At 55.4% G+C, this 23028-nt stretch overlaps 1 protein-coding gene across 2 annotated transcripts; it reads left to right on the plus strand.

Annotated features, from left to right (window-relative positions):
* The first annotated feature begins 639 nt into the window (after positions 1–639).
* UBAC1 (UBA domain containing 1) lies at positions 640–22270 on the plus strand. Of its 2 annotated transcripts, XM_082842228.1 has the most exons (11): positions 640–982; positions 5069–5189; positions 6003–6076; positions 9769–9876; positions 10824–10926; positions 11203–11311; positions 11980–12199; positions 15095–15181; positions 15902–16040; positions 21347–21376; positions 21699–22270. In XM_082842228.1, exons 1-11 carry the CDS (start codon positions 845–847, stop codon positions 21812–21814), a joined length of 1245 nt encoding a protein of 414 aa, XP_082698354.1. In that variant the 5' UTR covers positions 640–844; the 3' UTR covers positions 21815–22270. The 2 variants fall into 2 exon arrangements, with proteins under 2 accessions (XP_082698354.1, XP_082698353.1); XM_082842227.1 differs by lacking the exon at positions 21347–21376.
* The last annotated feature ends 758 nt before the right edge of the window (positions 22271–23028 follow it).

The raw sequence follows: 23028 nt of genomic DNA on the forward strand, positions 1-23028 counted from the left end.
CAGTGTGCCTCTGCAGTTCTGCAGCCTGAGCGCTGGGCAGCACCCTGGAGTCCCTGATAGCGGGAATAGGGGTGGGACGGGAGACCCCGCATTTCTAACAAGCTCCCAGGTGCTGCTGGTCTGGGGGCCACACTCAAGAGAGACTCTGCTTTAGGGCAATACAGTCCAAAAGAAACACAACAGCAGCCATAGACAATCTAAAATCTTCTGGTAGCCAGAGCTTTAAAAAGGGAAAAGAAACAGGTGAAATTGATTTCAATATACTTTATTTAACCCTATACATCCTATTATTTCCACATGTAGCCAATAGATAAACATTGTTGAGGTATTTTTCGTGTTCTTTTCCTCCCAACTGTTCAAGATCCGGTGTGTATTTTACACTAAGATCCCATCTCAAAACGGACTCGCAAGCTCCCGGCTCCCGCGTGGCTGCCGGCCTGCACCGCAAATCGCACGCAGGTGCGGGACGAAGGAAGCGGCCCGAGAACTACACCTCCCGGCACGCTCCGGGCAAGTCCCGTGACGCACTTCCTGCGCGGCGGCGACGCCGAAGCGGCCGCCGGAAAACCACACTTCCCGGCGTGCTCCGGACGCACCCTGTGACGCACTTCCTGCGCGGCGGCGACAGCGCGCCCCCGGCGGCTAGGCGGCGGGGCGCAGCGACGGTTCGGGTCGCGGCGAGTGGCGGGCGGCCGGCCGACGGGAGCCGGGGCGGGGCGGCGGCGGCGGCGGCCAGCGAGGGAGCGCGCGGGCGGCCTGGCCCCGCCCCCGGCCCGCCCCGGTGACCTTCAGGGTCCGGGCGGCGGGCGCAGGCCCCGGCGGCGGCGGCGGCGACGGCGGCGCGATGTTCGTGCAGGAGGAGAAGATCTTCGCGGGCAAGGTTCTGCGGCTGCACGTCTGCGCGTCCGACGGCGCCGAGTGGCTGGAGGAGGCGACCGAGGACACCTCGGTGGAGAAGCTCAAGGAGCGCTGCCTTAAGCACGTAAGGCCGACCGCGGCTCCAGGCCTCCCCCTCCCTCCGCCCCTTTTCCCGGCCGCCCCCGACACCCTCTGCACGCGCCTCCGCGAGCCGGGTCCCAGGCTGGACGTTTTACCCTCTCTCCTCTGGTTTAACTCCGACGACAGCCCGGGCGGCGGGGCGCGTCGGGAGCGCAGGCTGGGAGAGGCGAAGTCGCCGCCGGAGCGAGGCCTCTAGCGTTTCCAGCATCCGCGCTTGCTGCCGCGGTGCGGTTCCCGGAGCTGGGAATTAGTGCCCGAGGAAGTAGGGACGCACGGGAGAGGCGCCTTCTCCTGACCTGCGGAGCCGGCTGCTTGGAGCTGCTTCCCGGGGCTGGCATGGGGGCCGGGGCCTGGCCCTGGCCACTGGTGCCCCGTAGCTGGAATCACTTAAAACAGTGAGGCCGCGGGACTCGTCCCTGCGCCCCTGCTTCCCGGCGGCCTTTACAGCGATTGCGTGGGTAGGTCCGGGAGAAAGGGCTTCTCGCCGAGAGGGCCACTTTCTAAAGTTTGTTCCCACGAGGTATTCCTTGTCCAGTTCCTTAGGTTGCTAGTTTTTGGAACTAGTTCTTGGCTTCGCCTCTGTAAGCTTCTCGACTCCGTATGGCAGGCCAAGACATCTATCTAACTGGCTGCCTAAGGAAACTCGATCCTTTGCACCGTCTAGTGTCTCCGTGTCGGAATTTAGGACAAAGAGGCCACAGCCTCTTAGTGTACATTCCATGCGAGAAGTGATGTATCTGTTAGTGTGGTCTCCAAGAATAAACGTACAGTTACTGCTCTAGTGACTGCCTATAAAATACTGTTGGGTCCCTCTTGGGAGTATGGTTCTGTGGAGGTGTTCTGTAACTGTCAGACGACAGGCCAGGGAGCGTTCTGGTTGGCAGTCCCCTTCTGGAACACGCTGGATGTGAATAACGGTCTCAGTCTCACATCAGGGGGGAGGGGGATCCAGTCTCGCACACTTGGCTGCTTTCTTCTTTGACTTCTGAGCCAGTCAAGTGATTGCACCGTCTAGAAAACCACCGCGACAGCAGTGAGCTGCAAGGCTGGGAGCCCCATGAGCACGCAGGTGCTTAGAGCCAGGCTCGTTGCTTGTCCAGTACATTTTTTAAAAACCTCCCTGAGACGCTGTGTCTCACCCACTCAGGACGGAAGCTCCTTGAGGGCTGGATTTGTATTCACACACCCAGGGCCAGACTCTTGGTGGGCGCATAACAAACGTGTGGATTAATACCAGCACACTGCTGAGGTACTGCGGGTTCAGTTCCAGACCACCACAACAAAGCGACTAGCACGATAAAGCGAATTGCACGAATTTTTTGATTTCCCAGTGCATGTAAAAGTTATGTTTACACTATAGACCATTATGTGTGCAATAGCATTATGTCTAAAAAAGCAATGCACATACCTTAACTAAAAAATAATGCCTTGGGAAAAATGGCACCAATAGACTTGTTCAACACAAGGTTGCCACAAACCTTTAGTTTGTAGAAAACACAGTATCTGTGAAGCGACGTAAAGCAAGGCACGATAAAACGAGGCATGCCTGTAAACGGAAGTAGATTGTCAGTCCAGAAGCACGTGGCTGTGGCGTGTCACTTGCCGAGTCAGGCCCGGAGAAGCGAGTGGGTAAATCGGTGTGGCGCCGAGTTAAACTCACTGATGGTAAAGGATTGGCGTAACTGTCCTGACGTTGATTTATGGAGGGGCACGAAGGGAGAACTCTGATTCACGGACACTTGCCGAGGGGTTTCAGGAGCACACTCAGGGTTAATGAGACAGCCAGTCTCCACGTGGTGCTAATTATTATGTTCCCGATACTGGTTATTCCCGTTGCTGTTGGGATGTATCATTTGGGATGTTTTCTGGCATTACCCTGCTTTGACCTGAAATTTTATCCACTGTGCGATCTCTCCAGGTACAGAGACCCGAGCAGCAGGGGAGTTTCACAACCAAAGAGCCGACATAAATTATGGGACTCAGAGCCGAGCTGTCAGAAAGTACTCCCACCTCCGTGCCCATCCCATTCTGCGGGCAGCGTTCGCTGCCTCGTGAGCCAATCAGCAGGCTTCAGTTAGGAAAGAGAGTTCTCAAGTTGTGGACTTGAATGTCACCCTGGAAACCAGTCCCTGAGTGGTGTTGCTGCTTCGCTTCTGTCCCTCCTTCCCGGTTTTCCCCTGCTGCCTTCTTTTTTCCTTCCTCCTTCCCCTCTACCTGAGAGGACACTGTGCGTTTCTTCCCCCCCACAGTACTCCTGGGAGTTTTATTATTTTTTATACTTTTTTATTATGTATATATTTTTAATTAATAAAGTTGCTTTATTATTGAAGGTTTATTATCATAACTTACAGAAATGGATTGCTATTGTAGCCTTTCCCTTCTTGGTATTATATAGATTGGGACCACCATGGTGGTCTCTAGCCCAAGCTTGGAGAAAGGGGCAAAGTAAACCATCTTGTGTAACAGGAGGTTCATGATTTTAAGAGAGTTACATCTGCGATGTGGTAGGTGTTTTCTGTGTGGTAAACCTGCATGAAATGGCCAGTACATAACCTGCTGGTACGGCTGTTAACGTTTCTTAGATCACATGAAGGTGTATCTTCAAATGACACGTGACATCAAGGGTAAGAGAAACTAGTCTCCGCTCTTCTGGGGAGGAAGCGCTTCACTGGGTGGGTGTGAGAGCCTCCCCCCCCCCAGCGATGGGCTCTGCTGGGGCTCTTCTGCTGTCACAGCCCAGCCGCTCCATTGCTTCTGCTGAGAACAAAGAATGAAGTCATCACGCGTCGTATGGATGACTCATGCTTGTGCTCTGTTCCTGGCGCCTGTTGACGCGCTGCAGAGCACAGTTTTTCTCAGGAACCAGCATGAGGATTATTTTGGAAAATTGTGTTTCATAGACTGTATTATGAACTTGGCAGATCAGCCAGCCTGCAAATTTTAGAATTAGAAGCAGCACACCCAGTACTTCTGGGAGCAGAGCCATTGTGAGATTCCAGGGCGGGGGGTGTTCTCTGTCATAAATGGTCAGAGTGTGTCCTACTATTGGCTGGATTCCACTTTTGTCCCCAACCCCCCAGCCCCAGTTTTGTGTGCATCTGTGACTGCCCTCAAGCCCTTACGATCCGCTTCTCCTGTTTTCAGTGTTAGATTGCTGGAAACTCCAGTTGCTCTTAAAACGCCATTGTTGAGAGGTGAAGCACAGGCTTAGCTCCTCTCTGGGTGAGCAGTGACGTGTGCAGGGTACCTTTGGTGACAGAGGTGCTAAGGCGGCCCCGCTTAGCTGAGGAGGGCTGTGAGGACCCTGGCACCGGGGCCCTGGGGTGGGCATGTCCCCAGCGTCGCAGCAGCCTCCCTCCAGCATGGGCGTCAGCATCAGCCCCTCAATGTGTGTTCTGGGGTTCGTGGGCCGCTGACCAGTGGGACACAGCCACGTGCCAGGTGAGCCCCTCGGGCTCCCAGGAGGGGCCCCGCCAGCCACGTCTGTAGCTTGCTTTTGGGTCTCTGTGGCCGTCGCTTGGTGAGCTGGGGGCCGCGCCGAGGCTAGTCGCGTCTCCTCGGGGTTTTGCGGGTGTCTAAGTGTCCAGGCCCCTATTCTTGCCCCCGGGGACCGGCCTCCTCTCTCTGCTGTGTCTCTCTCGGCTCCCTCTCGTGTACCTTGGAAGGAGGGAAACAAGTGCACAAATCATCCTTAAATCTTTAGGTTCTTGGGAAACGACGGCGCTGCTATCTTCACTTTTAAATCACTCTCCAGGTATTTCTAGACTAAGGAAGCAATTCGGGAAGCCACTAATGGCCGGCAGGGCGTTCTGTGTCAGAGCTGTGAGCCTGTTGGCGAGCACTTGGCGGGTCGGGGGCCGAGTGCTGGCCTCGGGGACCAGGGGCTGTGGCGTTTCCTTTGGCTTCCACCGTTGCCAGGGATTCTCTGGTGTCACCTCTGCTTTAATTTCTCAGCTGGTAGGAAAACCAGTAAATTCCTGGTGCGGCTTCGGGTGTCAGGTCCTGTGTTATCACTGTCGTGATTAATTGACCTGCTGTCCTGAAACAGTGTCTATGCTTTTTTCTTCAGTGCGCTCATGGGAGCTTAGAAGACCCCAAGAGCGTGACCCACCACAAATTAATACACGCCGCTTCAGAGAGGGTGCTGAGTGACACCAAGACCCTCCTGGAGGAGAACGTCCAGGACGAAGGTAAGGGCGCCTCGCGGGCCGGGAGTGGGCAAGGGCGTGGCACCCGCAGCGAGGACGTCCCGAGTGGGGCTGAGCAGGGAGACGCGTCGGTGACACGGCTTCATTTTCTTTATTGAGACAAGTGTGCGCCCTGGAAGAAAACAGCAGACCCTGAGGCTGCACGAGCAGCGCGCGTCTGAGAAACCAAATTGAACTTTGTTATTAATTCTGTTTCCAAGCAAAACCAAGGTCCCCAGAGCTGCTGCAGGCTTTATTTTGGGGGCTGGAAAGTACAGCTGTGGCGGTCGTTTCAGACATCTAGGAAGATGCTCTAACGTACACACAGCCATTTATTCACTCAGAGGTTTGTGGGTGGAGGCAAGCACGATTTTCATCGTGGGATTCCCTTAAGTAATCTGTTCTGGAAATACTGGAATATCGTTTGCAGACCTCCCTAGCGTCTGGTTGGCAAGCCCAGAGCCAGCTGGGCGCTGACCACATTGTGGACTGTGGCCTCACCACACCCCAGGTGCTTAGCTCTGAGGGTGAGACCAGATGCTCCGACCTCACAGACTTTCAAAACAGAAAAGCCCTTAAAACGAGAATGCCGGGCCCCTCTGGTGACCCTCAGCCAGGTTCTCGCCAGGCCTGAGCCTGGAGGTGAGCAGGGCCGGCGGACGTGGGAGCCGAAGGGAGGCTGCGGCTTGTGTGGACGCTCCGTGGAGGAGGGGCCCAGAGGGGACCCCTGCTTTTCGGTCCTTGGGTCACCTGGCGCCCTTTATGCCGCTTTTGTGGATGTGAGGTAATAACCAGCACGGCGCACTTTTTTCCCAGATGTCTTACTGCTGATCAAGAAGCGCGCTCCAGCCCCGCTGCCCAAGATGGCTGACGTCTCCGCAGAAGAGAAGGTGAGTGTCAGAGCTGGGAAGCGGATGTCGCTGTGAGGTGAGGTCTCCCACACTGAAGACGTGAACAGAAACATCTGTACGCTGGTTGTCTGTGGACCCTGCCGGTCCCGTGGTCACAGGAGGCACGGTCACGGGGTTTTCTGTTGTGGCCGGTTGGCCAGTTGACCGACGCCTTTCCTGGTGGCTGGTCTGATGACCGGCTCTGCTTTGGGGGCTGCAGAGAGGAGATCGCGGCACGTTCTCGGGGTCGGGTTTAATCTTGAGCTCCCGTCCCTCCTCTCCTCAAGCAAGTCCTGACAGAAGAAAGTTAGGAAGTCGCTAAAGACCACCCACAAAGCAAGGAATGCAGGTGCAGGGGCGGCAGCGAAGGCTCCTGGGAGCAGCGGCCGTCGCGGAGTCAGTCCTTGGAGCTGCCACGTGGCTGAGTCTTCCCTCTGATGCAGGCGCCCTGGGGAGACTGTGCCGCTCGTGACCTGTGTAGTGGCCGCCCCGGAAGCTCGCTCCTCAGAAAGCCTGGTTTGGGAGGCTCATCTGTACGTGGAAGATTTACTCTGTCAACAGGCCTCTTTCTGCTCCGAGGCCAGATGCCCGGGACAGAGCAGTGCCGTGCTGGGGGGCAGCCACGTGAACGCCCATCTTTCCTTGGCTCCAGGGGTAGAGTTTCTTACTTACGCTTCAGAACGCCCGGGAGCATTCACCCCAGAGAAAGCAGGCCAGACTCTGGGCCCGGCCCCGGGCCTGGTGGCGGAACGAGCTATTTTGGGTCTCCTTTGGGACAGGCGGCCGGGAGGAGGCCCTTCTTATCTGCAGCCACACCTGCCTCGGCATGGCAGGCTGCGGGCACGGCTGCCCACTCCGTCGGGGCCTGCCCCTGAGTCAGCCCTGTTTCCCAGAACTGCTGGGTGGATCCGGTTCTCGGGTTACCATTTTGGTCGTTGGCAACAATGTGAACCTTGGTGACCGTGAACAGCGGGTCCCCGTCACCCCCACGGCTCTGGGTAACTTGCAGGGCTGTGGCCCTCACCTTTTTTTCTGTGCGTGTTTGTAAAATGTAATATTGTAAAATGTTAATGTCCGTTTTTGTGATTTATTAATTTTTAAAGTCAAAGTAGCACGTGTATTTAGAACGTCAAATAACACTACAGATGTTCTAATAAAAGTCAGTAGCCTCCTATCCGTCCTGAGTCACGCACTCGAAAGGCAACCACTTGTAATTCTTTCCACTGTGATTCTCTTTCTGATTTCTAAACGACACGTCTTATTGTTATTTCTTGGATTCTCAACTTTAGACGCTATTGGCTGCTTCTTGGTGGTCTGGGTAGCCCCTCCCCCAGCCTCCCCCCTAGCTCTTGCCACGAGTGTCAGATCATAACGTTGGTCAAAGATTCAGAGTCCCCGTTGTTGTTACTATCATGTAAGTGTTGCCTTCTGCAGTGAGCAGTTTGCTAAGGTTAGCTGTCCTTTCTTTACGTAGAATTTTGTTTTTCCTGGAGTCAGTAATTGCTTCCTTGTTTTGTTTGTTCTCTGTAGGCTTATCGCTGGTATTTCAGATTCTGCACCAAAATTGATAAACCCCTCTGAAAACAGGGTCACGAGTGTGAGGCCATCTGCCGCTCCCACTTCCTGGAAGATGCCCCTCAGATCCTTCCGTCCGTCCACCCGCATCAGTTGTGCAGCCCGGGCTGGCCTGCCTCCCTCTGTGCGGGTCCTCCTGCATCCCCCGTGTCTGCGTGTTCCCTGACCGCAGGCCTGCCAGCTCGGAGCAGCCCCGGGTGCTGCACTGCTCACTGGGTCCACGGCGGGGGGGCTCAGCTGGGCCCTGAGCTTGGGAGTTGCTGTCAGGTCTGCTTCCCTCTCTGGAGGCTCTGTGGAGGCTCTGCTTCCAGCTCTTTCAGGGGTTTGGCGGAATCCAGTTCCTGTGGTTTGGAGGGCTGGGGCCCTGTTTTCCTGCTGGCTGTGAGCCGGCGCCACCCTCGGCTCCTGGAGGGCGTCTTCAGAGCCAGCCGCGGGCGGTCTCACGCGTTGGATCCCTCTTGCTTTGAAACTTGATGGCCAGAGTTAGCCCCGTCCTGATTCAGGGCTCGCCTGATTAGGTCAGGCCCACCGAGGGTCACGTCCTTCAGGTCGCCGTGCTGTGTGATGTGACCTAACCCCAGAGTGAAATCCACCCGCCACAGGCCCAGGGTCGTGCAACCGTGATTGCCAGGGGCAGGGCCGTGGGGTGTCCTGGAGCCGTCTCCGCCTCGTGCCTGCCGTGGGGCTGAGCGGCGTCTCCGCCTCGTGCCTGCCGTGGGGCTGAGCGGCGTCTCCGCCTCGTGCCTGCCGTGGGGCTGAGCGGCGTCTCCGCCTCGTGCCTGCCGTGGGGCTGAGCGGCGTCTCCGCCTCGTGCCTGCCATGGGGCTGAGCATCTTGCTCTTGACTTATTCTTGGTTCGCTGGGACCAGACCCCCTCCAGCCTCAAGGAAGGGCAGGAGGTCTGGAGGCCCTGCGTCCAGCGTTCGGTGGCTGCTGAGCGAGCGCCAGCCGCGTGCGCGATGGAGGTCTTGGCCCCGTCTCCAGGGTGTCTGTGTGGCGGGTGGGAGCCGGTCAGCTCTACTCTTCCTTCCTCTGCGTGGTCTGTTTCCTCCTCCCTGATTCCATCTGGAATTTCACGGCTCGCTTTGATGCACGTCTTTCCCCATTCGCTGTGCCTGGCACGTGGAAGCTGGAGTTTCTGGAAGTTTTCTGGATTGTTTTGGTCGATTTCCCCCCAGCGTTTTGTCTTTTCTCTTTCTGGACCTCCTGTTGGCTGTCGGACCTGCTTTCTGAGAGATGTTTAAATTTCCCAGCTAGACGCCTGTTCTCAGGTTACCCGTCGCGGCGTCCTGTTGTGCTCCTGGCCCTCCGAGGGCCGTGTTACAGGGCTCTCTCTTTTCAAACTCCTCTCCTTCCTTCACCCTCTCTTACTTTTCCGTCTTCTGTTTCGGTCTCTGTCGTTCACGTCGCAGGCTTTCCTCACGTCCCCGTCAGAGGCCCTGGGAGGCTGCTCTGTGCCTGGCGGGTCGTGGCCGCCCCTCGTGCCCAGCGTCCCGGGAGCCGAGCGGCGTGGGGCCAGGACAGCGGCCCTGCTCCTCGGCTCCTCGGCTCCTCGGCTCCTCGGCTTGGGCTTCTCGGCTCCAGCGGCTCGCTCCCCTCCCTGCCCCGCCCCCTCCCGGCACTCGGCCTCATCCTTCCAGCTGTCCTTCCAGCTGTTTGCCGTCCTCTGAGAATTCGGTGCTGTCTCTCCCAGTTGTATTTCCTTTGTTCTTTTTGTTTCTGCCATCTCTGCTCCTTCGTTGTCGCATGCGGGGCTTCCAGAAGGAGCAAAGGTGAGGGCGTGTTTTCGGCCAGTCTGCGTAGTCCTCTGCAGTCACCCGCCTGGCCGTCACTCCCATGTGATGGTCATTCTGTGGCCACAGGAGACACTGTCTGTCTTCCCTGTGTCCCGCACGGCCACGCTCCAGCGCCAGCGCGCCGCGATTGTGTCCCCTGTGTGTCCCTGAGGCCGTGCACAGAACTCTCCAGAAGCCTCCCTGCTCATCAGGGGGTATATGGCTCCAGCTCCCAAGGACACTCGTGCTTTCCCTGGCTAGAGCTCTTTACTCAGCAGACATGGTCTGGCCTTTTGCTGCTCTTTACTCATTTCTGACTTTCCGATTACTTTTCTGTGTTAGAAAAAACAAGCGCAGAGAGCCCCGGATAGAGATGCTATCCTCCGAGCCACCGCCAACCTGCCCTCCTGCGACATGGACCGGGCCGTGGTGCAGACCAGCGCGAGAGACGTGAGTGCCCGCAGGGCCTGTGGCCACCCGCCGCGTGGGGCTGCGGGAGTTCCCGGAAGCCCCTGGGGAGCTGGGGAAGGGGACACAGGAGCTCTGTGCACTGTTTTGGAGCTTCTTGTAAACAAGTTAATTCAAAATAAAAAGTTTGAAAAGACGTTGAAAGGCAGGACTGGAAGGATAGATACTATGGGAAAAACGTTAGTTTTGTCCTGAGTTTGGTAAAAAGCTTCCAGAGGGAAATCTGACTCTTGTTTATCTTGGGTCAGAAAGTTCTGTGTTAGCAAGGCTGGGTGTTCCCAGTGCTCCGGAGGGAGGGCCGGGCAGGAGCGGGGCGGCCGCCCCCGGGACCGAGGGCCAGTCAGGCGTCTCTGCCTCACGCTGGTTCGCTTCAGGAACACGCCTCTCCGGGGTCTCCTCCAGAGAGTTCCTCGTTGATCAGGGCATTGGAACCCGGGCACACCTGTCTCTTCCCAGCCTGTGTGTGTGTGTGTCTCTCGCGATGGCCGACACTTATGGGGGTTGGGGGAGGGAGCTGGCGGGGGGCGGTTCTAATGACAGTCCCAGCAGCCCCGCTTTTTGAGAAGATGAATCGGCTGCAGGTGAAAATTAGAGACCTGCGTCTGTGGAGCCCGTGGAATCAGTCACTTTTCTTCAGTGAAGCCAAAGGAGGGCTCTCAGCTCACTTAGTGACCAGTGGGCCAGACGCCTTCCTCGTGGGCTGGAGGGCTGACTGACATCACCAGGTGTTGGTGTGTCTGTGTCACCGGCGGGAGGCCGTGTCACGCTGTGCCAGCCAGAGCCTCTCCTTCCCGCCCTCCTGAGACACTTCGTTCCTGTTCTCCTCAGTTATCTGGACATCGTGTGACTCACAGATCTGGAATTTTAGGACAGGGCACGTCATCTCAGATCCAAGTAGCTGTGTTGGGCATCTTTTCCTCTCTCTGCAGTTCCAGACGGAGCTCCGGAAGATCTTGGTGTCTCTCATCGAGGTGGCACAGAAGTTGCTGGCGCTGAACCCGGACGCGGTGGAATTATTTAAGAAGGCAAACGGTAGGAGCGAGCCCCAGGGTGGACGCTCACCCTCAGCCGTTCCCTGCACCTGGAAAGGGCCAGTGGGTGGAGGCTTGGTGAACCGCTCTTCCCGCCGTCCCGTGTTGACGCAGGCGACAGCCGATGGTCCCCTCGCGGCTTTTCTGAGCTGTGAGAGACTTGCTGCAAACGCCTGGTGCTCAGACACTGCGGCGGCCCCCCAAGGGGCTCGGGCGAGCACCCCTCGCGCGGCCGGGCGCTGCCTGAGGCCCTCACAGTGCCGTGTCTTGCCCGCAGCCATGCTGGACGAGGACGAGGACGGCCGTGTGGACGAGGCGGCCCTGCGGCAGCTCACAGAGATGGGCTTTCCCGAGAGCAGAGCCGTGAAGGCCCTGCAGCTGAACCAGTACGTGCTCCCTTGCCAGACGCAGCAGGCTTGGTCTTGTGGGGTCCCCCGTGGGACCCAAACCCTTTGATTGAATTGTTTCCAATACGTGTGAGTGTTTAAAGAGGACCTGAAATGCATGTCCCGGAAGTAACGTGACTGGGCATCTCCAGGTGTTTCAGGGCAGTTGGAAATCGACTCACGTACTGGGAACGTGACGTGTGATGATGGTTCTGTGCATTTCACTGGGCTGTTGTTTTATGGGAACTCAAATCGAAGCCTGCTCGCAGCAGGGCCGTGGTCGACTCCTGAAGTTTATGTGGCGGTGTCCTCAACTCCCCTGTAGTTTCCTGTTCTAGTTACTTGCCCTTCGTTTATGTTCAGATCTGAAATAAATCATCTGTAACTGACGGATGGTCAGTGGGCTGTGTTCTTTGCTTTGGACCCAAACTCTCAGGTGTACCTCCCGGGTTTGGTTTCCTTTACTTTGCCCGTGGGTTTCCGTGTTCTGGCCGGGGCCTCAGGGCAGTTTGGGGCAGGGCCAGGGCTCCAGACATGCCAGATTCTCATCACAGGGGTCGGCAGCTCGTGGTAGGGAAGCCATGAAGTCCGAGAGGCTTTTCTTGGGGAAACAAAGGCCCTGGTTCCCTGGCCTGGGGGTGCTGCACAGAGCCCGTCTTACCTTGCAGCATGTCGGTGCCCCAGGCCATGGAGTGGCTAATCGAGCACGCGGAAGACCCCACCATAGACACGCCGCTTCCAGGCCCGGCCTTGCAGGGAGAGGCGGGCGCCGAGGCCGCCCCCGCTGCTGCCGCCGGGACCAGCGCGGAGGGTGGGGAGGACAGAGACGAGCTGACGGAGATCTTCAAGAAGATCCGGAGGAAAAGGGAGTTCCGCGCAGACGCCCGGGTACGTGTTGACGGGCCTGGGTCGGGCAGGTAGAGGTGCTGGTCGGGCTCCCGAGGCCGCGTCGTGCAGAGGAAGCTGCCGCCACGTTGGCAACCGCAGGCTGAGCCGCCGGCCCTGTAGGAAGCGAGGCGGGGGGAGGAGTCTGCAGACAGGCCTGGGGCCCCTTGAGTCCCCGGGTTCAGCTTGAAGTTTTCCTCACTGGCATCCAGGTGGCTGTGTTTTCCTCCGAACAGTTAGTCCACACACCTGGCATCTTCTGAAGAACTCGCGATCGGGTCCTGTCCGTATTGTAAGTGTCCTCGAGCCGAGGGGTTGGTCGGGGGTGCTGCCCAGAGACTGGAGGGTCACCCGCCCACCTCGGGGACCGTCTTGTGAGCGGGGAGGCTGGTCAGGCTGCCGGCCACCAGGTAACCCGGCGTCTGTGGGGTTCTGGTTGTCCTTGGCCAGCTGCCCGTAGTGCATCTGTACGGCCTCCTCTTCACCGTCACCTCGAGTCTGATGCTTTCGCGTCGCCCTGTTCTTTGTCACTGTCTCTTCTGTCATTAGGTTCAACTTTAATTGAACCTTCTTGGCTGTTTCTCGTATTTCGAGGACGTTCTGTTTTTTTCAGATCACAGCTCTGTCTGCTCCAGGCGTTAGGGCTCCGGTTCTTCGTTCCTCCTGACTCTGCCTGTGGCCTGGTTTTCTCAGGGTGCGATGCCTCATCGTGGGCTCACCTGTGGGCTTGTGTTTCCGTGGGACTCCCCAGTGGCCGGGCCGTGGGGTGCCCTGTGTGGTTGATTCAGAGTTTGCTTCTGCGGGGTTGAGCGGGACCCCGAGCCAGGGGCCAGCTTTCGTGCTACCCATCCGGCAGGGCTCCTGGGCCATGCGGAGTGTGACCCACGGCGCTGGCGTGTGGGTCTTCCCCTGCCCCTCTCTCTGGGGATGCAGTCCCTGCTCAGGGTCCTGGTTTGAAGCTCCAGCCCCCTGCCTTGCATGGACCCAAGGTCGGTGTCCTGTGTGTGATGTTAGGCCCCAGCCCGGCCCTGATGAGGCCTGTGCTCGCCATCCCCCCAGGGCACACCCTCTGGGAGGCTAGTTTGTTGTTCCTTTTTCCTGATTCTTCGGGATTTTCCCTTTTTGCGTTCTGCTGTGTGTTCAGAAGTACCTGTGTTACTTTAGTCCCGAGTTTCCCGGTCCTGAAGCAAGTGTATCTCGTGGGCTTAGTCTTTTGGGGAACCCAGCGCAGGTCTGGCACTTGGGCCCCTGTTCGGGAAGGGCAGCCTCTTCGTGGGTAGGTCCTTGTGCTGTCGGGCTCCACGCTCTCTCCCGTGGAGGTCCTGCGTGGGCCTCGTCAGGGCTGCTGCCGGGTAGTTCACGGTCTTGGTCACTGACTTAAAGGCCTTTCCTCCTCCGGGTGTCGTTCTTGACCGTCTTAACATGCTCATTTCCCCAAAAGGGTGTCGAGGCTTGAGGGGCTGTAGGGCCTTTGATCCTGTACCAGTCAGGGGGGTGGGCCTGTAAGGATCCAGACGTTAGTTTAGATCCTGGGGAGACTGGATCGGACAGCAGGGCTTGGACTTGAGACCCAAACAGACGTTTTGCTGCCTTGCACCCCCTGCTCCTAACACCCACCCCCAGCACCCCCCAGCTGTAGGCAGGACAGTGACCGTGCAGGGCCTGTGGGCGCAGGTTCCCTCTCCCAGTGCTGGGAAGACAGGCGGGCGGAGCATCTGGAATCACCCCCAGATGTCCTGGGGCATCATTTCCTGGGCTGAGACAGTAGTCTGGAGAGAGGATGGTTTTTATTGAAACCAGTGGCAAAGGCCGTCCTATCCTTGGGTTTCAGAGTAGATTCCGGGCGATTTTATGTGACCTTGATATCAAAATACTACCGCCTGGTGGGCTCTGCGCCCAGCAATTGCTCACGGGGCCCTGGAGACGGGAAGTGGCCCCGGAAGGCAGAGGAAGTGGATCCTAAGCAGAAAGTGCTGACTGTGAAGAGCTCACTGCACGCCGTTCGCTCCAGCTGAACGCCCTTCCTGATGAGCCCGCAGCTGCTGCTGCTCCTGTTGGGCTCTCTTTGAAACAGTCCAGACTGACTGCACAGTGCACGGTGGTGTCCACGAGGCCAGAGAGTGCCGGGGCCGCGCGAGCATCCGCATGGTGGCCCGAGGGGCCGGCGGCGTGAGGCCAGCCGACATCCGTGCAACAGCTGGGGGAAGATGACGTCAGGACCTTAAAGGGCACGGTCCGGCCTTCCGGGAATTAAGAGAGTCCTTTGAAACTTGGATGGAGCCTGTACCTTTTTGGGCAGAGTTGAGCCTTTCAAAGGTTGTAGGATAAAAGTCAAGGATAAAGTGAAGAAATGCGTCGTTATGTGACTTCTGTCCGAAAGGTGTTCCCTCCAAAAAGCAGCATGTGTTGAACTTGCAGCTTAAATTTTCTTAAACACGTTCAGAATTAATTTTAGTTTCATTTTTTTTTTAAAGATAAAGTGTGTCACAAATCACTGACATTCTTGTCTCCGCTCAAATGGGAACTGCTGATGTGACCTTTCTCTGCCACGCTCGTCCTGGATGACGAGCCCTCTGGAATAGGCTGCGTGAGGTTGTGAGGACAGGTCTACCCAGACAGTCACGGGGACACCCCTAGAAGGACCTGGGGTGGGAAGGCGAGCCTCTGGCCAAGAGCAGGCGTGCCTTCCACCTCCCGGCTCCGTCCCTCTGTCGTTCAGAAAACCAAGAAGTGTTTCAGTAGAGCTGTAGGGAAACGGCGTTTTGAGAGAGAAAACCCCACGGTGTTGCTTTAAGACATCCCCTGCCAAGGTGCTGCTCGTGAGACGTGGCTCAGCCCCCAGCCTTGCTGCCGGGGCCCCCGTGAGCACGGCACTGAGGCCTGTGGCTTCTCCTCTAGGCCGTCGTTTCCCTGATGGAGATGGGATTCGATGAAAAGGAAGTGATCGACGCCCTCAGAGTGAACAACAACCAGCAGAACGCCGCCGTGAGTACCAGGCCGCGCCCCGGGGACGCCACGTGTGTCCTGAGCGCTGTGTGTTGGGTCACCTTCCCGTGCAGTCCGTTACTTTGCTTCTGAAGTGAAACAATGGGTAGATGGTTCAAACAGTATGCAAGTTTTTAAATATTGAGAAAATTCTGGGCTTTGCCTTTCAGAAAAACGTACATGTCCTGTGGGTGACTGTGTGACACCCTGTGCACACGGCCCGCGGCCGATGGAGAGCTGCCTGGGGAGGGGCTGGGGGCGACAGCTTGGTGCACTTGCGGGAATAGAGCCAGCCTGGCCCACAGGAACCAGGGAGGCGAGGTGGGCCTGTACTTTAGCCGTTCCTCACTCACTGATGAGCCGAGAGGCGCTCGCTCACGCCCAGGGCCGCTTCCCGCGACAGAGCCCAGGTGTGCAGTGTGTGTCTTAACCTCTTCTCCCAACGCTCGGGCGGGTGAAGCTGGCGCCCGGTTCAGGGCCTGGAGAAGCTGCAGCCGTTACGTTGCTGCGGTGCCAGGATCTGCCAGCAAAGCCAGGCTGGTGCTTCCTGTGTGCGGCCCGTCCTGGCGTGTGTAGCAGCTGAGTCCGGGCTGGGCTGGCTTTTCTGTCAAGGCCCCTGCCGGTCAGGGCAGCCCTGGGAGCTGACCAGGAGCCCTGGCTGCAGTGTTTGGGTTGATGGGGTCCGGAGGGCGCTAACAGCTGTTGCTCTTGTGTTCGCAGTGCGAGTGGCTGCTGGGAGACCGCAGGCCCTCTCCTGAGGAGCTGGACAAGGGCATCGACCCCGACAGCCCTCTGTTTCAGGCCATCCTGGATAACCCCGTGGTGCAGCTGGGCCTGACCAACCCTAAAATCTTACTAGGTGTGTGCCTTCTTTCTGCTTGTGCAAGGGCGGGACCTGCCTGCCACACAGATGTTGCCGGACGATACCACAGCCACCACGCCCCAGCAGCTGCCCCTGCAGGGTCCCGGGCGGCTGCAGCCTGAGTCACTGTAGGGCCCGGAAATCAGGTCGTGCTCGTGGTGTGACAGCCTCTTGTGCGGTGACTCCATTCAAGGTGTGAAAAACCAGTTAAAGTGGATTATCTAGTCTGGGAGAGTGTAGCCAGCGCCCAGCAGGTTATAGGGCCGTGTGTGAGGGGCTGCTGGTTGATTGTAGCTCTTACTCTTTGTAAGGGTTTCTTTGGCATTTGTTTTGACTGTGAGATATAATACACATTCAAAAGTGTACATAATTTTTGTAACTTTGAAGAGTAATAATAAAACTAATAACCGTGTTCCCGCCACTCAACTTTAGCCTAGGGTCCCTGGGGCGCCCCCCGCCCCCTGCTGCGGTGACCACGCGAGCGTTTGCCACTCCTCTGCTTCCTCGGCCGCGTTGCCGCGGGTGTCTGTGTGCTCAGACCATTCAGTTGCCGCCTCTTGTGTTCTGGGCCAGCTGCTGGGACCGACCTTCCGCAGGGCCGTAAAGGACTTCATTGCGTGGGTGACATCAGTACCGTGGCTGACTGCGCTGCGCTGCTGCCCAGCGGTGCCCGCGTGGCTTCCTGGCCTGCGGGCTGCTCTGCGCGCTCCCGTGGCCGCTCCCGTTGCAGGACGGTTTCAGCAGGCCTTGTGCCCCGGGCCGGGCTGGCGGGGCCCAGGCGTGTGTGTGTGTGTTGAGCCTGCTGTCCAGAAAGGGCACCCACCCCCCACCCCACCCCTCCCCACCCCCATCCCCACCCCTCCCCACCCCCACCCCCACCCCCCCACCCCCGTCCCTGTCCACAGCAGCTCAGCCCCTGCCGCCGGCCCTCCCAGAGCAGCCGCCCAGGAGGCACAGGGGCTTCTGCGTGCTTGGCTATTTCCCTGGTCTCTAAGGCCCAGCGCCTTCCAGAAGTTCCAGCCTCTTCTAGGTCCTCCGCTGGGAGAGGCCTTCTGCCTGACGTGCGGCTGCTTTCCCTGTTGGGTCGTCTTCTTATCACTCAGAAACTTCTTCACGCCTGCCACGCACTGATCCTTTAACAGACGTTTAGATCTCAAAGATCATTCGTCGGTTTCTGGCTTCTTTATCACTTTGATGAACAGATGTCCTGTATTTTAATGCAGCTGAACGTGTCGGTTTCATTGATGACGTCAATCTTTAAAGAAAGCCCTCTGATCCCAAGGTCAGGAAGACCTTCACCTTTATCTTTTGCTAGTAGTTTTAAAGTTTCTTATTGAAGTCTGTGATCTACCTGGAGGTGTGTGTGGCATAAAGTAGGGAATTTTTCTCTTTGTACCCAAATTCTGTACTTCAGTGATGTGTCCTATCGTGAGTTTATTTTCGTTCTTGGTACCAGGCGCGAGGCAGTCCTTTCCACACCGAGAGCATATCTTCCCGCCCTCCGGCTCCTCGGCCACCTCCTCGGCCACCTCGGGAGATTCACATATGCTGCCTGGGGTCTGTCCAAAGCCTTTTCTAAAGTGATTCTTTTAGTACCTGACCACTGAGTGTGTGATTTCTGTAGGCTTTTTTTTTTAAATTTCTGAAGATATAATTGGTCAGATTAAGGAAGTTCCCCTTTCCCTCCAGTTGAGATGCTAAGCGTTCTTCATCATGGAGAGGTGGTCAGTTTCGCTGGATGCTTTTTCCGTATCTATTGAGATGACCGTGTGTTTTTACATCTGCTAAATTGAATGTTTCTCCCATTTCTAAAACAAACCACACGGAGCGAGTGCCACCCAGTCTGCAGGCTCTGAGTCGGTGACCTGGACGGGACACACACTGGCCCTGGGTCCTCCCCGTCAGGCCCCAGGTCTCAGGCCTCCTGCAGTCGCCAAGTCCCGGCCTGGAGAGAATGACCTACCTGTGAGGTCACCGGCCTGTGGGCACCCCTGCAGCTACACGCTTCTCTCGAGACATTTCCGGTAGGATTTTTAATGACCTTTATCTCTTTAGATGAAGTACAATAGTCATTATAGAACATTTGGAGAAGCGCAGAAAAGCGTGAAGAAGTGGAAGTCACCCCTCCCTCATCGGCGGGTTTCCTTCTGGTGGCCCCGCAGGGTCTGGGACAGATGCAGCCACGCTGCGGGGCACCTTTATCGTGCTTATTTTCTCATCCCGTTTGATGCCTTTTCTCTTGGTGCGCTTTTTACTCTTTTAAAAACGAGATTTTAGCGGTGCAGGTGTTTCGTTCTATAGATCTGCCACGTCATTTAACAAATACAGGTGTTTCGTTCTATAGATCTGCCACGCTATTTAACAAATACAGGTGTTTCGTTCTATAGATCTGCCACGCTATTTAACAAATACAGGTGTTTCGTTCTATAGATCTGCCACGCTATTTAACAAATACAGGTGTTTCGTTCTATAGATCTGCCACGCTATTTAACAAATACAGGTGTTTCGTTCTATAGATCTGCCACGCTATTTAACAAATACAGGTGTTTCGTTCTATAGATCTGCCACGCTATTTAACAAATACAGGTGTTTCGATCTATAGATCTGCCACGCTATTTAACAAATACAGGTGTTTCGTTCTATAGATCTGCCACGCTATTTAACAAATACAGGTGTTTCGTTCTATAGATCTGCCACGCTATTTAACAAATACAGGTGTTTCGATCTATAGATCTGCCACGCTATTTAACAAATACAGGTGTTTCGTTCTATAGATCTGCCACGCTATTTAACAAATACAGGTGTTTCGATCTATAGATCTGCCACGCTATTTAACAAATACAGGTGTTTCGATCTATAGATCTGCCACGCTATTTAACAAATACAGGTGTTTCGTTCTATAGATCTGCCACGCTATTTAACAAATACAGGTGTTTCGATCTATAGATCTGCCACGCTATTTAACAAATACAGGTGTTTCGATCTATAGATCTGCCACGCTATTTAACAAATACAGGTGTTTCGTTCTATAGATCTGCCACGCTATTTAACAAATACAGGTGTTTCGATCTATAGATCTGCCACGCTATTTAACAAATACAGGTGTTTCGATCTATAGATCTGCCACGCTATTTAACAAATACAGGTGTTTCGATCTATAGATCTGCCATGCTATTTAATACAGGTGTTTCGATCTATAGATCTGCCACGCTATTTAACAAATACAGGTGTTTCGTTCTATAGATCTGCCACGCTATTTAACAAATACAGGTGTTTCGTTCTATAGATCTGCCACGCTATTTAACAAATACAGGTGTTTCGTTCTATAGATCTGCCACGCTATTTAACAAATACAGGTGTTTCGTTCTATAGATCTGCCACGCTATTTAACAAATACAGGTGTTTCGTTCTATAGATCTGCCACGCTATTTAACAAATACAGGTGTTTCGTTCTATAGATCTGCCACGCTATTTAACAAATACAGGTGTTTCGATCTATAGATCTGCCACGCTATTTAACAAATACAGGTGTTTCGATCTATAGATCTGCCACGCTATTTAACAAATACAGGTGTTTCGTTCTATAGATCTGCCACGCTATTTAACAAATACAGGTGTTTCGATCTATAGATCTGCCACGCTATTTAACAAATACAGGTGTTTCGTTCTATAGATCTGCCACGCTATTTAACAAATACAGGTGTTTCGTTCTATAGATCTGCCACGCTATTTAACAAATACAGGTGTTTCGATCTATAGATCTGCCACGCTATTTAACAAATACAGGTGTTTCGTTCTATAGATCTGCCACGCTATTTAACAAATACAGGTGTTTCGTTCTATAGATCTGCCACGCTATTTAACAAATACAGGTGTTTCGATCTATAGATCTGCCACGCTATTTAACAAATACAGGTGTTTCGTTCTATAGATCTGCCACGCTATTTAACAAATACAGGTGTTTCGTTCTATAGATCTGCCACGCTATTTAACAAATACAGGTGTTTCGTTCTATAGATCTGCCACGCTATTTAACAAATACAGGTGTTTCGATCTATAGATCTGCCACGCTATTTAACAAATACAGGTGTTTCGTTCTATAGATCTGCCACGCTATTTAACAAATACAGGTGTTTCGTTCTATAGATCTGCCACGCTATTTAACAAATACAGGTGTTTCGATCTATAGATCTGCCACGTCATTTAACAAATACAGGTGTTTCGTTCTATAGATCTGCCACGCTATTTAACAAATACTGTCCCCGTTTCTGGTCGTTTAGATTGTTTCTCGTTTTGTTGCTTTTGAACCGACTCCACCTACTCTTTGGGTGCAGCTCCCGTTCCCTAAGGACAGGTAGTTCTGAGTCAGATGACCCGGTCAGAGAATACAGACATTTAAGCTCTTGGTGACGTCTTGACAGCTGACGGGGCCTGTGTCTGGCTGAGGTGCGCGCGCTCACCCCCACCCCTCGCACAGGGACCCGGAGGCTCCGTGTGTTCCTTTGTTTTTCCTCCGGCCGTTGGTGCTCGTTCCCCTGTCCCCTCTGCACCGTCCATCCGTCCTGTTTCAGCTGCCTGTTGACCTTGGGGCTTTGTTAACGGCTCTTTATACATTAGGAGCAGCCTTTTCATTTTTAATGCACGAGATGTGCAGAAGAAAGTCCTTCCTCAGATACATCTTCATCTCTGGATTTTCATACTTAATGCTTTATTCATCGTTTTGTGCAGCTCTCTCCTCCTTCTGGAATTATTTTTGCTAAACCTGCTATATTTCGTTCTCTCAGATGTCACGTCATCTTTCTGGATTCTCTTTCTGATATTTTTAACTGGTTTGCAGAGGATTTTAATCAGGAGGGCTTGGTGGGGGGCGTGGGTGGGCGTCGGGTCGTAAACGTAATGAAATCAGACTTTCATGCTGAGCCCTGCGGTGAGGCCCCGTGGCCCTGAGCAGCTGTGAGCACCTTGAATAGATGCTTCCCGTGAAGCCCACAAACTTGGGACCACTTTCACTGACATGGTTCGACGTGGGCCGACGTGACAAGGTCTGGCATAGAGCCGTGCTTCCCAGACGTGAGGGCGACCGTGCGCCCTGCGGTCGCTGGTGAGTCTCCGCCAAGCCGGCCGGCGAGTGTCTGGGCTGTAGAGCTGTCTGCTGGGGGCGCCTCTGTTTGTGGGCGAACATTTTATGGAAGTGTTTAGAAATTCAAAGTTTTCATTACAAAGAACTGCTCATTTTTAATGTGCTGGTGGTTTTTTTTTTTAAGTCATTCCTTAACATTGAACATTCTGATTTTTCCAATCAGGTATTATTAAATCGGCAGCAGTATCCTTACGTAAGTCTTTTCTGCATCTGACTGTTTTGTCAGGGTAGGACTGGAAGTGGAGTTACTGAGTCACAGGCTGTCACTATTTTAAGATTCCCGGTAGCTGGTGCCAAACCGCTTTCCAGAGTCACTGTGCCCGTGAGCGCGCGGGCACGCCGCCCCGCCCTGCCAGCAGTCAGCTCCCTCGACCAGCAGACCAGACACTGTCGGATGGCGGCTAGAAGGGGTTTCTGGGCCCCTGGCTATAGAGGACGTCCCCTTTAGTTCCGGCAGCCCCATGTCCGGGTCTGTGGGGTGCGGTCCCTCAGGCAGCCCCGTCGTGTCCCCGCAGCATTTGAAGACATGCTCGAGAGCCCGCTGAACAGCACCCAGTGGATGAACGACCCCGAGACGGGCCCAGTCATGCTGCAGATCTCCCGCATCTTCCAGACCCTGAACCGCACGTAGGCTGCGTGCTCCAGCCGCCGGGCCCGGGAAGGCGGCCTCTTACTTCCCAGCCGAGGGCTGGGAAGAGCGGGCAGACCCCGGGGTGCCCCTGGGCTGGGGAGGGGAGAAGGGCGGGCCGGAGGGGGCCCCACCCTGGGTGTTGGGCACCCAGGCCACACTCGTGCTTGGATCTTCCTGCTGAAAAACCTCTGTGGCGGCAGTGCGCTCGGCCATGCCTCTAACCTCTGACAGTGTTTACAGACAAGGTCGTCACCCCGGGAAGGGGTCACCTCCCTCCAGTGTCCCTCTGGGCTCTTGAAACGCTACTTGAATTGACCTGTAGGCGCTGCTTGTAGAGTCCAGTTGTTATTTGAAAGATGGCATGTTTCAATCCAAAGTGTTAACGTCAAGGGTACTAACTTAAGTAGAAGAACTCGCAGACGACTTTTCTTTAATAAATAAATTCCCCTTTTCCAATTTTCTGTCTCGGTCTTATTTCAGTGCCAGAGAGGAAGCCGCGTGCGTCCTGGTGGCGTTCGCACTCTCGACACAGAGCACGCGCGCCTCCTCACGCGGGATGCTTGCCGCCCCGCTGACGCGTTCTTGGCGGACTCGCATGTCTTACTTGGAGTCGAGGGACCGTGCCGTCACCTAGCCGGCCTGCGTTCCCGAGTCTCTGACGGTGGAAGCTGAGCGCCACAGGGACTTGCCCTGCCTGTCTCTGGCCGCCGTTTTTTTTTAAACATTATCTGTGTTTTTAAATGAGAAACTGACCAGCCGCGCCATCCGGGGGGCTGGCCTGGTGCGCGCCAGTGCGGACATGTGTGGGTGCGGATGGGCCTCAGACTCACCGAGGGCACCTTCTTTCCTGGCAGATGTTTAAGGGGGTCCCTTGGTTAGAAAAGATCAGTGCACAGGTCACATCCCCCTTCTCAGACGCCCGTGCACTGGCCACTCATTTTGGTCAAAGAAATCCTGTCCCTTTGACTCCCCTGGACAGCCAGCCTCCTGTAGACACAGTTCCACGTTGCTTCTTCCAGGTTGGAGGGAGGGGACTGTGGTAGCTAGGCGTCTGCCGGGCGGCTGGCAGCCCGCCTGGGCTCTTCCTCCTATGACGTTTCCTTCCCCATGTGGGGCCGCTTGCTGCGGCCGCCCTGGGCCCACCACACCCGCCTGCAGGGGGACACCTGTGATGAGCCAGCCCATGGCCCTGCGGTCTGATATCCTTCACCATG

The sequence above is a fragment of the Leucopleurus acutus genome (assembly GCF_964270905.1).
Source record: "Leucopleurus acutus genome assembly, chromosome: 7".
Lineage (NCBI taxonomy): Eukaryota > Metazoa > Chordata > Mammalia > Artiodactyla > Delphinidae > Leucopleurus > Leucopleurus acutus.

Bases quoted from the DNA above. Each gene is read 5' to 3' on its own strand.
- UBAC1 (XM_082842228.1), top strand. From the start codon at position 845: ATGTTCGTGCAGGAGGAGAAGATCTTCGCGGGCAAGGTTCTGCGGCTG. The intron at 6,077-9,768 runs GTGAGTGTCAGA...TTTCTGTGTTAG, and splicing joins ACGTCTCCGCAGAAGAGAAG to AAAAAACAAGCGCAGAGAGC. The intron at 16,041-21,346 runs GTGTGTGCCTTC...TTTTCCAATCAG, and splicing joins CAACCCTAAAATCTTACTAG to GTATTATTAAATCGGCAGCA.